This window comes from Emiliania huxleyi (assembly GCF_000372725.1).
Source record: "Emiliania huxleyi CCMP1516 chromosome Unknown EMIHUscaffold_17, whole genome shotgun sequence".
NCBI classification, from domain to species: Eukaryota; Haptophyta; order Isochrysidales; family Noelaerhabdaceae; genus Emiliania; species Emiliania huxleyi.
The window spans coordinates 410278-422946 of NW_005200881.1; the positions used below are offsets into that span (position 1 = coordinate 410278).

At 64.8% G+C, this 12669-nt stretch overlaps 4 protein-coding genes across 4 annotated transcripts in view; 2 read left to right on the forward strand and 2 right to left on the reverse strand.

The window, feature by feature from the left end:
• Positions 1-4730: 4730 nt before the first annotated feature.
• Positions 4731-5429, forward strand: EMIHUDRAFT_202655 (hypothetical protein; the record flags this gene model as incomplete). Its single annotated transcript, XM_005784451.1, has 1 exon — positions 4731-5429. One exon carries the CDS (start codon positions 4731-4733, stop codon positions 5427-5429), a length of 699 nt encoding a protein of 232 aa, XP_005784508.1.
• A 195-nt stretch (positions 5430-5624) lies between these two features.
• EMIHUDRAFT_202656 (hypothetical protein) lies at positions 5625-7424 on the reverse strand (the record flags this gene model as incomplete). The annotated part of the gene is made up of 1 exon (XM_005784452.1): positions 5625-7424. The coding sequence occupies one exon, from the start codon at positions 7422-7424 to the stop codon at positions 5625-5627; it is 1800 nt and encodes a 599-aa protein (XP_005784509.1).
• A 249-nt stretch (positions 7425-7673) lies between these two features.
• Positions 7674-8428, reverse strand: EMIHUDRAFT_352602 (hypothetical protein). Its single transcript, XM_005784453.1, has one exon. It carries the CDS (start codon positions 8412-8414, stop codon positions 7818-7820), a length of 597 nt encoding a protein of 198 aa, XP_005784510.1. The 5' UTR covers positions 8415-8428; the 3' UTR covers positions 7674-7817.
• A 3013-nt stretch (positions 8429-11441) lies between these two features.
• EMIHUDRAFT_449504 (hypothetical protein) overlaps positions 11442-12669 on the forward strand; it is a gene marked incomplete at its 3' end in the record, with an annotated part of 2647 nt that continues 1419 nt past the window's right edge. Inside the window, exons 1-2 of the mRNA XM_005784454.1 lie at positions 11442-12177; positions 12266-12426. Of these exons, the coding sequence (XP_005784511.1) occupies positions 11517-12177; positions 12266-12426 (822 nt within the window). The 5' untranslated portion in view covers positions 11442-11516. The remainder of the gene's footprint in view (positions 12178-12265; positions 12427-12669) is intronic.

The following is a 12669-nucleotide window of genomic DNA, read 5'->3' on the forward strand; positions in this document are numbered from 1 at the left end:
AACCGATGTGTAGGTAATGCGGGGGAGGACGTTGTGGCGGAAGATGTGCTTCGAGCGAGCGAGAAAGACGAAGGCCTATCAGGCGGATTTGAGTGCATGTTGTACATGTGACAAGGGGGCAACGCGTGCAGGGCGAGAGGGCGGCTCGACACGCCTGCTCCGCGGCCTCCGTGTTGGTGCTCGGAACGAAATGTAGAGGTCCTCCTTGGTGTGCGCGAGATGCTTGTACAACCCGTCAAGGCCTCCCTCCGTGTCGAGCCAGTCAATCAGCACGCCGACGTCAGAGGAGCAGAGTGCCGACCCGGCGGGCAGCCGCTCATGGACGCGACGGGCACGCTCAGGCACGCCAGGTGGGAAGTGGTGCATGCCGCTCAGGAGCGCCACGAGCTCCTCCTCGGTCTTTAGAGGATACAGGTTCGCGGCGAACTCGGTCATGCCAGAGACTAGAGGTGAGCTCCATCGCGGCGCGCTCATACAACAAGGTGGCGCGTTCTCCGATCTTCATCTCCGATCTCCAATCTCCAATCTCGTGGGGGAGGCGTGTCAGGGGGGGGATCGACGTCCTTCCAAGGGGATGCTCTTTTCCTTTCACACCTTCAAGCGGATCTCCACCCTCTTTTCGCGCCATTTTGCAATCTCCAGTCGGCCACACGATTCTCGAGGCGCCTTTGGCGCGAAGTCAACATCTCCGTCTCCGGCCTGAGATCTCGAGGTGCCGATGGCGGCAGCTCAAGATCTCTATCTTCAGTTAAAGATCTCTGAGTTTTGTGAGAGATGCTGTGTGTGGAAGATCTCTGATCGGCATCTACGATCTCCACTCAACAAATCTACTGGTGTCCCGCAGAGATCTCGATGTATGAATCAAGCACACGGGCCCGGTCGGGGGGCCGCTCTGGGCTCTCGAGGGCCCGTGCGCCGTGGGCCGTGTGGCGGCCTTGTCCGCCCACACTCAAGGTTATGGGATTGGGAGCGGCCATAACAGGTGTTCATGGCTAAGTCATATGGCTGGCTGCTCATAACACCTCATAACACCTCATAACACCTCCATCGCTGTTATGGCTGTTATGCCCACCCTACCATAACACCTCATAACACCTCAAAACCCCATAGCACTCATAATACCACCCACTGGTTGTTATGACAGCCAGCATTAACAACCTCATAACAGCGCTGTTATGACTCGGCCAAAACCTCATAACACCTCCCACTTTTTAGAAACCTCGAGACATGTAGTGGAAAAAGGAGTGATTCTGAGATCAGGTTGGGCGACTGGCAGACATTTCAAAAATTTGGCGCCGCAGGCGCCCGCTGCGTGCCCACCATGGTTGGGCGCGCAGCGAAGAAAATTTTGCGCTCTCGACAGCCTTTTCTAATAGGAAAATGGCCTCTACTCGGCGCCATACCGCTTGTCGGCGCACAGCGGAGTTCGCAAGCCGGACCTGCTGCCTTCCCTTCTACGTACACTTTCAGAATGGAGGCTCAAACGCAGCGCAGGGCTCAGACCAAGTGCAAGTCGATTTGTACCAACAAAGTTGGTAGACAGTGCCAAAACCGCGGAACCGAAAATGGCGTTTAATTTCGCGCACCTGCTGTCCGCCGCCTGTGGCGGCGCTCCGCACCGCTTGAGGCGCCTGCGGCGCCCTGGCGGCGCGCTGTCCGCGCGCCCCTCTGTGGTTTTCGTGGGGGGCTCGGCTCTCGTAAGTCTCGATTTGTACCGGATTTCGACGTTAGTGGCAAAACTGCGGAACCGAAAATGGCGTTTAATTTTGCGCACCTGCTGTCCGCCGCCTGCGGCGGCGCTCCGCGCCGCTTGGGGCGCCTGCGGCGACCCCCTGGCAGTGGCAGCAGTGTGTACGGCTGCACGGGTGCGCCCGGTACACAACCGGCGCTCTATGGCGTGCTCCGGGGGAGCACGACTACGCAGTCGTGGCTTCCACACGCGAGAGAGTGGCTTCTATATTTACGAAAACATTGGGCGTCCCTAGTGCCGCATCCATAAGAAGTGACGTCACGGTTCCAGGAGCGCCTGGCGGCACAGCTTAGAGTGGCAGCCGAGCGCCGGCCACGACTATCGAGTCGCCGTCGCGGAGCTGAGGGCTGGCCGACGGGTGGCGCGGTCTTCCTCCCAGCGCCACCCATCGGTCAGCCCTCAGATCGATCGATCGGCGCTCAAAGTCGCTTCAGATCCGAGAAAGCTGCTGGCGCCGCTGCCGATCCCAGCCGCGACGCCAGCAGCTTCCTCTGCTCTCCAATGCGCCGAGAAGCGACGCGGCGGTGCTCGGCTCGCCATGCACGATGACGGCTCCGCTGGGTGCTCGTCGGCCGGTCCGGTGGCACCCTATTCGCGCGTCACCTGCCGGCGTCCCGACGACAGCCTCGCGCCGCCGCTGATGGAGGGGCGGTCGGCGCCACTGCCGCCGCGCCGCCGGTGGGAGAGGCACTGGTGGTGGCCTGGGCGGCCCTCCGCCGCCGCTCGGCGCGCCCGGGCAGCGGTGGCAGCCTGCGCCGCCCCCGCTTCGAGCGGGCGCCCCCGCTTCGAGCGGGCGCCCCCCGCTTCCAGCGGGCGCCCGGGACGGGTTCCCCGCTTCGAGCGGGGAGATGCGGCCTGGGATTCGCTTTCTGAAATGTCTGCCTCCAAAGGGGAAACGACTAACCTGATCTCAGAATCACTCAAAGGAAAGAAAAAGGACGTGAGTTAAATTGCGGGAAAGACATACAAGTTAAAAACGGAGGGAAGCGTGCAGAGCTGCAGAGAGTACGAGTTAGAAACGGGAAGCAAATTGCGTGAGGGGGGGGGGGGCGGCTGGTCTTGATTGAGCAATCTGAAGCCATCGCTCAGCCTCAGGAGGCGCCATATGTTATTGAATTTAACTTGAGGGCAAAAGAGAAAATATTTGGCGATCGATGCCGAACCTACCTCGCGCGCGGCAGCGCGCGAAGCGGAAATTCCAGCGGCGAGCAGTCCGGCGTGGCCTCTCGGGCCATAACACCGTGGACCCGGGACGGCCCTCCCATAGCAGCCCATAACATGTTATGGGCTGCTATGCCCAGAGAGCCATAACACCATAACAATAACTGTGAGTGGGGACAAAATTTTGTGGCCGCGCCGACCCCTAGTGGGGCCCCTCGGCGCTCGGGCCCCGAGGCCGAGCGTCTCTCGGCCTCTCGCTGTCGGTGGGATCGAGTGGGAGAGCGCGGCTCCGCGCGGGCCGATGGCGCGGGCTCGCAGTCGCTGTCTCTCGCTCTCTCTCTGCATGCGCTCAGAGTGCTCTCTCTGACCGCTCGTGTGTCTCTCGCGTCTCGCACGGTGCGCGCGCCTACAGGTCTGCTACAGGTCCAAGCACCAAGGTCGTCGTTTAAATAAATAAATAAATAAAAACGGACACCTCTACTGTGAGATGGGTAAAAGGGAACAGGTCCACGTTTCATTGATGTACATAAAAATACATTCACTTGCTGCGCGCCCCCCGGGTTCTCCTCACCCCGCCTCGCTCGAATGCCCTGCAGCCGCGCCGTCCTCTGTCCCTGTACTGTTTGCAGCGCCGCTCATGCGGGCCGAGCACGGGCGTGCAAGCATCCATCGCGGCGTCGTTGGCCGAGAAGCGATCTCGCCTGCAACCTGCCCCTGCTGCTCCGTGGACAGTGGGCTAGACTCCTGCTCTGCGGCACTCGCTGAGGCAGCGGCTCGTCCCGGCGGCTCCCGTCGCAGTGCACGCGGCGTCCCCGTCGGCTGATCGGCTGCCAGCCGCGCACCTCTCGCAGAAGCGACTTCGCGCACCCTCGGGGTCAGTCTCGGGCTCAGAGTTGGCGGCTGCAAGCTCTGCGGGGTGGCTGCGACTTCAGTCGGAAAGATCACGGTTGCGGCGACGCGCTTGGATCGCTCGATGTCGCTCGTGTGGATCGGAGAGGACGGAGGCGTCCGTGATGACTGGGGCTGCAACTGCTGCAACTCCTCCCGCAGCCTCGCGACCTGTGATGGATCCGTGTGTTGCAGATCGCCGGTGTGCAGTACCCGTGTGTCGTGTGGCCCCGTGTGGCGCGCCTCTTTGTTGGAGGCGCTGAGACGCCGCTCGAGGTGGCGGCTGCGAGCGAGAGAGCGGTCTAGCGCCTCCTGCTGCTCCTGCGGGGCGTAGGAGAGGAGTCCTGTGGTTTTACGATAATGGCACTCAGGGCCGTATCGACACGCGCCTTGCCGCGGGCCTCGCTCTGCCGCAGTGCCGTTTCGGCTGCTGCCAGGGCAGTCGCAGACTCCTCGCACTGCTGCTTCATCGCCGCCTCATGCTGACGCCGCTGCCTTTCGAGCACAACCGAGAGCTCCTCCTTTCCCGCTGCCAGCTCGGTGGCTCGGGCGCTCAGACATTGCACCTGCTCGGCGAGTTTCAGCGCGTCGTCTCGTAGCCGCGACTGCGACTCGTCGGCCTCCTCGATGCGACGGTGAATCTGGCCTTGCAGCCGAGATAAAGGGGCGAGCGCCATGAAAGCCAGAAAGCCGTTACGTGGTTCAGATTACAACACCGACTCCTCCGTCAAAGCACGACACTGCACCTCTTCCCAAACCCTGTCCCTATCAACGATCGACAGCCGGCTTGATTTTATTTTGCTTTGCAGAAGATAAAAAAGAATTAATACAAGCCTCTCTCACAGCACAACTGGCACGACAAGGGCGCGGACTGGCGCGGACTGGCACTACAAAAAAAGGGGAAGACGCAGGCGCCACGTAGTCACCTCAGATGTCACCACTGGTCACGCGATCCGCCGCGCTGCTCCTCCTAATCACATGTAAGCCCTGCCCGAGCCTTCGAGTGGGCACGCCAATCTCGCGCCCATTCGTTGGCGTGCGCTCCTCGCCGCAGCTCTCCGATGCCGGTTGCGTCAACTTGGAGGAGGCCGGAGGCGGCCGCGTGCTTCCGTGCTTTGTGGCGGGAACGGTCGATGTGGAGGGGACGACATACGCCGCGCTGTACCCTGCCAACGCGCCCGCGACGCTCGCCACGCAGTCCGAAGGGACACTCGAGCCGCTCGACCCTGCCTTCGAAACGACCTTGCTACCGGCAGCGAAGGCGGCGTGTCGCGCGGTGGGCGCGGAGCTGCACGACACGCCGGTGGTGCTGACGGCGAGCGGCGAGGCCGTCGAGCGCGACTACGAGCTCATCGAGGACGCGGCGCCGAGCTTCGACGGCAGCGACGACGAGGACATGGTGGTACTTGCCGACTTTGTGCACGAGGGCAAGACTATTTTCGTGCTGCGGATGCTCGACCCCGTCTACGTCGTTGGGCGGTGTGGGCCCGACGGGAGCTATACCGTGCCGTCGGACGAGGAGATGGAGAGCGTGGGCGACGTTGTCGAGGATCTCGTCGGCGAGATCGAGGACGCACTGGACGCGGAGGAGGATATGGCAGAGGATGCGCCTGACACCCTCGCGCCCTGACTGCCTGTTATGTACCTTTTGTGTGGCACGTGGCACGGCGCGTGCAAGAGCTATACATCTTTTTTCGTAGTCCACGAATTTCACATGACAGAGCACACACGTACGAGCCGCTACGACTACGAGACTCGAGACTCTCACACCACATGGTCTCCACATTGATACCACATCTCAAACCGGGCCCCGCCGCGGAATGTGTCAAAACATTGAGCTCTCGCGCTCATCGCCCGCCTTTGCTTCGCCGCCCCGCTCCAGCACGGCAGCCTGCAGCTCCTGCAGGGCCCGCGCAATCCGCAGCCGCGTGGCGAGCATCGACATCTTCCGCCAGCACTCCCGTTGGCCGATGCCAAGGTAGCGCTGCATGTCTGCGGCGGTCGGGTCGGAGAGGGCGCGCGTGTAGTCTGCGAGCTCCATCGGCGGGAGGATGGTCGCCTCGCCCGAAAAGTCTTGCAGCAGCAGCGACGACCAGTCGGTGTCGAGGATGAGCGGGAGCAGCTCGAGCTCGCGCATCACCGTCAGCCACTTGCGCGCCTCGCTCAGCAGGAGCAGCAGCAGCGAGCTGAGCGCGAAGCCGCCCCGCCAGTCGCTGCGGCCGCGCTGCAGCCGAGAGACGGCAGGCCGGCCGGCGGTGGGGCGGAGTGCGAGAGCGAGCGGGACGACGTGCGGGTTGCACTGGGAGGTGAGCGTGTACGAGACGCCGAAGTGCTGCGCGAGGAGCTCGCGCGGAGTGTCGTGCACGATGGAGCCGTCGCGCCACTCCCCTCCCGCGTCCGGCCCGGACTCCACCTCTGCCCCGCCGTCCGACTCGCTCGCCGCCGCCCACGGCTGCAGCGCGCCGCTCGGCGTCTTGCAGAGCAGGCGCTGCGGCGGCAGGAGGAAGGGCATGGCGACGGTGGCGAGGACGGCGGACGCCACGGTCACGTCGGGCGAGGAGAGGCGCGAGAGGACGAGCGGGGGCTCGTGTCTCCGCCGCGCGGTGACGGTGATGCAGAGCTCCTTGCCGGTGAGAGAGAACACCTCGGCGAAGGTCATGTGCGGGTGCTTGGCGTGGTTGCACAGCGTGCGGATCTTCGGCGCCCAGCGCGCGGCGTCGTACATATGCCCCGTCAGCAGCGCCCGCCGTAGCACCACCCGCCGCTCCTCCTCGAAGCTCGTCAGCTGCGCCGCCAGAGCCTCTGGCCGGAGCAGCGAGTCGAGCTCGCGCTCCGTGTGGCAGCAGAGAGCCGCGGCCACCACCGCGCCGGCAGAGGTGCCGCAGATGAGGGACGGCAGGAGGCCCTCGTCCAGCAGCGCGCGGGCGACGCCCCAGCTAAAGTTTGCCAGGCCGCCGCCGCCCGAGAGCGCGAGGCAGGTGCGGCCAAAGACGCGCCGGCTGCGCCAGAGCAGAGCGCGGGCCTTGTCGAGGGCCGGCGCCTCGCCATCGTCGCTGAGCCGCGTCTGCAGGGCGCCGAGCGCGGCCACCACCTCGTCGACGTAGGACTCGATGAGCCGCTTGGTGCCTGCGTGGCAGCGCGAGTACAGCTCCTCGTCGTCTATGCCCGCAAACGACTTGCGCACGCAGTGTGCCAAGGCGTCGTGGAGCTCCTCGATGCTGCCCCCGACCCGCGCGGCACGTAGGCGTGAGAGAGCGCTCATTACGATCCCGGCATTGTAGCGCGGGTGCTCGGCCACGGCGCGCCACGCCGTCACCGCCGCCGACTCGTCACATTGCTTCGCCGCCTCCAAGAAATCGGCGCGGCTCGTCGCTGCGTCGAGCCTCTGAAACAGCTTCGACTCGGCGCGGCCGAGGCGGAAGCGCGCCACGAGCGCATCCCATGCCGCGAGGGTGGCAACCAACGCGGCAACAGCGCAGAGCGCGACCGCGATGTGAGCGCCAGCGACGAGCAGCAGAGGCCAGCGCAGCACTCGATGCGAGCCGAGGAGGCCGCAGAGTCCCACGACGACGACTACAGTGCTCGCGCTGATGGTGAAGGGTGTAAAGGGGAGAAAGCCCAGCATTCTTGCCGACCGACTCTGCAATGGAGGGCGTCGCCTTATTCAGCCACTCCGCATCGGCCGCAGCCGCATCGGCCGCCGCAGCCTCGAGCGACGGCGTCGGCGCTGGATTTTCTTTTTCCTGGACCTCTCAACACAGTCTCGCGTCCCATACCGCGTTGGTGTCCAGTCCGAGCCTAACTGTTCTTCACCTTCCTACCTACCTACCTCAACAACTCGGTCGCGGTGCGTCAAGACCTTTTTCACATCGATCTCTGACGACAATCGACAAAAACACACACAACGCCACAGCCGAAATGGTACAATTGAGGTGAGTTTACACACGCCGTGCGCTGGCAGCCGATACCTGTCCTACCCCCGCCGCCTGCCTCCTGCTTCCTCTACTTCCCCCACACTCTACCAGTTGCACAGCGACAGCTCGTCGTGGTCCCTCGGGTCGGGCCCCTTTCCCGCGCCGTGCAGGTAGGCCGCCGCCGCCTCGCGGCCCGACTGGTAGCCTCCGTGCGTGTAGCCGCTCAGGTCGTCGCACATCGCCTCGCCCGCGAGCCTCACGCGCACCACCTCCTCCCCGCCCTGCGCCGCGCCGCACCGCGCCGCCAGCGGGCGCGTCAGTGTGGCAAAGTACTTGTCGCGCCAGCCCGGCTCGAAGAAGGAGTAGGCGCCGTGCGTGTTTGGATCGTAGCCGTGGCGCGAGATGAAGAAGGACAGCGGGTCTGGGATCCGCGTCCTCGGGTGCTGCGCGCGCAGCCGGCGCATCAGTGCCGCCCGCACGTCGGCGTCGGCCATGCCCTCGTACAGGCTCGACTGCGGGTCGCCGAGGAAGGTGAGGAGGGTCTGCGAGCCGGGCAGCAGCGACGCGTGGTTCAGGTTGTGCCAGAGGGAGAACTCGCCGCGGCTCTGGTTGGAGCCGTGGTTCGCGCTCAGCCACTTGAGCATCCCGTCGTCCCACCAGACACGCGGGAACTGCACGACCACGTGCGTGAGGTTCCCCATGCTGATGCCGCGAGACTCGAGCACCTCGCGCTGCGGCGCCGGCAGCGGAGGGTCGAAGAGGGACGCGTGCCGCCGCTGCAGCACACCCAGCGGGAGCGTGGAGATCACCTGCTCCGCCGAGAGGACGCGGCCGTCGCGCGTGGTCACCGTGACGCCCTCGCAGCCGTAGCGGACCTTTACCACCTCCGCGTTGAGGAGGATGCGCGAGTCGCCGGGCGGGATCACGTCCTGCACCATGGCGTCGATCAGCCGTGCGAAGCCCCGCGGGTGCTGGTCGATCACAAAGTCGTCGTGCGGGCCCCACCACGTGTAGCCCTCGTCCGGCAGAAACGAGCGGAGGGACTGGTGGCGAGCTAGCTCGCCGTTGGCGTCCTCGCCGCTCATCGCCCAGTCGACGGCCCATTCCACCTCGCTTCGCGGGCGCCAGCCGCACGCTCTCAGCCCGTCGCGCACGCTCATGTCGTCGCTCGCCGCCACGGCAGTCGCGTTGAGGCAGTCGAGCGCCGTGTTTGCCCACCTCCGAATTTCTCCGCCGGGGTCTCCGTGAGCGTCGCCGTCCGAGGTGTAGACGGCGTCATAGCCGGACATGTTGCCGTCTCCACTCCCCCAGATCCGTCGCGTCCGCAGCCCGTGCTGCCGAGCCAGAGCGTGCACCGGGTTCTCGACCGGGGCACGCGGGGCGCTCCTGCTCGAGCCAGCGGCTCCACCGCCCACGCCCTGGACCCAGTTGGCTCCACGCTCCACGACGCCCGACCAGACGCGAGGGTCGCCGAACGGGACCGAGTGCGTCCGGCCGCCGGTGCGGTTGGTGGACTCGAGAACGAGGAAGCTGACGTTGGAGCGAGCGAGCGTGTCGGCAGCCGCCATGCCCGCCCATCCCGCGCCTACGACGATGACTCCCACGCGCCCTTCAGCGTCGCGCCTCGATGCCGACGGCGAGTACGAGCATTGGAGCGGCGCGAGGAGAAGGGACATGCCACGCGCCGCCGACGCCGACGGAGAGGACGAGCTCCGGCCACGCTCGCGGCGCAAGAGGCGGGGAGTACAGCGGTAACGCGTTGACCGTCCAAACTCTCGGGCTATTCGGTCAAGCGAGGCGCGAAAAACTCCCGGCTTCCTGCTGCTGCGCTGTTGCACCTTCCTACCTAACCTAACCTGTTGCACTGGGATAGGGCCGATTCCGCAGGGTACGGACCCCTCGATCGTCTCGCCCTCCCTCGCGGTGTGTTCATTGGGGGGGGTCATAACAAACAGCGTCCACCCATACGGCGTTGCGCCGTTGGTGTCCATCCAGTCCGAGCCTGACTGTTCTTCACCTTCCTACATACACGGTCCAGGATCGATCGAGGTGCACGCCACCGACCGAGGGAGCTCGGTTGGAGGGTAGATTTGGCGCATCCCTGCTAGACCTAGAGAGAGAACCGTGATCCGTGTTTGTGTCTTCACCTCTCCAACTAGGAGTCCTAACTAAATAAAGAAGAGACCTCGACCGCGTCGAACTCATCGGCGCGGGCTCTCGGCTATAATACGGGACCGACCCCCGCACAACACTTTGTTTGTTTGGTATTGCTAAAAATCTCTCTCCGGCCCCACGGCCACACGCACCCAGCTTCGCCCCACCCAAATCACTGTGAGAGTCGTGATTTCTTGTTGGTTTTCAAATCTCTCTCTAAATAAAGCTGGATCACCGAGCAAACATCGAGCCACCCGCTCATTTCCGCCTTCCTACTGCGAATGTGCGAAAGGGAGAAAGAAGGTCTTCGAAACTTTAAGCTGAAAAGAAACGCCAGTGGAGGCGGATCGGCTCCAACGTCATGGTGTTCACGCTGGCTGGGCACGTGCCCCATGACTTTCACGCTCGCCTTTTTCCGCCAAAGGACGACCATCACTCGTAAAAACGCGATCACTACGTTCGTCGTTCGTGAAACCGCGGTGCCAGATGCGAGCCGGTCCGGGCACCATCTCCATCCTCGACCCGGTGGACGACCTCACCTTTACCCACGAGGCGACCAAATTTGAGATCGTGGGCGTCGATGGCGAGCCGGCGAGCTGGTGGAGGGTGGCGGGGACTTGGCGGTGGCTGCAGGCGGCGGAGGACTTCTACTCGGACACGGGCGGCTTGCGGCTGACAAAGAGCAAGGCGGAGAAGATCGGGGGCCAGCCGCGGGCGGACGAGGTGTTCTCCAGGCCCTCGGCCTCGCTGTCTAACTCGCTGTCCTAAGATAGGAGAGCTAAAGCGTAAAGGGGTACTCTCTCGCCAGGCAAGGTAAGGACTAAGGTAAGGTAAGTAAGGCAAACGTATTGGTGGGGCAAAGGGGGGCGGCCCCCCTCGCGCGCGACGGTCGGTGGATGGGCTTGTCCACGATAAATAATGACTATAACGTACACGATCGATAATTAATGCGGGTACTAGGAAGGCTGCAGGAGAATCCAAAAAAGCCGTCAAAAAAGCCAGATTAAGCCGGCGAGCCTTCCGTTGCTCGATTGCTCGCCGACGCGCAGCGTGATGCGTGGCATGCAGCGTGCTAGCACGCGCAAATCCAAGAGAGAAGAATTCTACCATTCAAGCCCTACCCTCCCCGAGTGTGTCGTGGAGATGGTAACTTGTTCATAATGCTGCTTGTACAACCACGATCGGACGCGAGGACGCAAGTCAACCAAACTCGGCCATTCCAACGGCCAGACCGCTCGCTTAAGGCTGATTGTGGCTAGACGAGCGGTCTACCTCCAACGGGGCTGACTGGCACAACGAGGAGAGGTCATCCGGATGTGGCGGGACGCCGCCGGGCACCTGGTTGCTCTCCTCCGCCAGACAGCCCCTCCCTCCCGACGGGGACGCCACCACCCTCGCCCAGGGATCTACAATGCTGTCTTAAGGTCCGACAGGTTCGGCACCGGGCACCGCCTCGGTATACAAAATGCGCCTGCGGGCGGACCCTTACAGATCACAGATCACCATTCAAGCCCCTCTCACAAAAGAAGAAATCCAGGCTTTCGTTCATTTTACGGTCCAGCCACAGGCGGCAGGACGGCCTCGCCGCCGTCGTTCCGCGTTCACCGCCGACATAGCTTCGCCTCGGCCAGCCCGCGACGTTTCTCGGCATGCGGGCCGAGTTCACACTGCTCCCACCCGAGCTTGTCGGGCTGGTGCTCTCGCACTGCACCGACGAGGCGCTCGAGGCTCTTGCGTGCGTCTCCTCCACGCTCGGTCCGGCCGTGCGCGATAATTGGCTCAAGCGTCTCAAGGAGCGGTACCCGCACTCTCCGTGGGAGCGCGTGTGCCCGGACGAGGCTCGCCGCCTGTGTCGCGGCATGGAGACCCTCCGTTCGCCGCGTTGGGTCCGCACGCCCGCAGATGGCCTCCCGCCGGCCGACCGCGGCGGCCAGGCATCCGTCGCCGTCGACACCGGCGCGGGCCGCGCGATCGTCGTCCACGGGGGCGCCAACGGGAACGTCTTCCACTCGGACTCGTACGCGCTGATCGCGGGCGCCGTCTCCGACGAGGCGGGCGGCGACTCGCAGCGGCAGCAGAGGCGGGGGGTCGGTTGCATGCGGCGGCCGCTGCGGTGGGTTGCCCTCGAGGGGAAGGGGTGCCCCTCTCCGAGGTGGGCACACTCCGCCGGCGCGGCCGGGACGACGGTCGCGCTGTACGGCGGCAACTGCGGCGCGGACGGCGCTCTCTCCGACTTGTCTGTGCTCGACTGCTCTGCCGGCGAGCCGGAGGCGTGGCGCTGGCTGCCGGCGGGGTCGCTGCTCGAGAAGGGTGCGACTGGCCGCACGCGCGGGATGCGAGTTGGGATGCGAGTTGGGAGGGGAGCAGCGGGGTGACGGAGAGCCGCCTCCACCCTCAGGCGACCGGCCCGGCCGCCGGCACAGCCACGCGGCCTGCGGCGCGCCCGGCTCCGACGTGCTCTGGCTCTTTGGGGGCATCGTCCCGCTGGAGGAGGAGGCGGCGGCGCAGCCCTTCGGCCCCGCCCTCGCCATGGACGCGTCCAACGACCTCTTCGCCGCAGTCATCCGGCCGCCGCGCCGCCGCGCAGCGCGCCACGCGGCGGCGGCGGCGGCGGCGGCGGCGGCAGCAGCGGCAGCTGCGGTGGCGGCGGTGGAAGGTTCGTCCTCCGCCTTCTCTGCAGGGCACTCCTCTGGCATCGGCTGGAGGAGCCTCACCGCCTCCGCGACAGCCGCGTTCTCCTCCTCGAGGTGGTCTCCCTCCCTCCCCCTCCCCCTCCCCCCCCCTTCCTCCCCCTCCCTCACC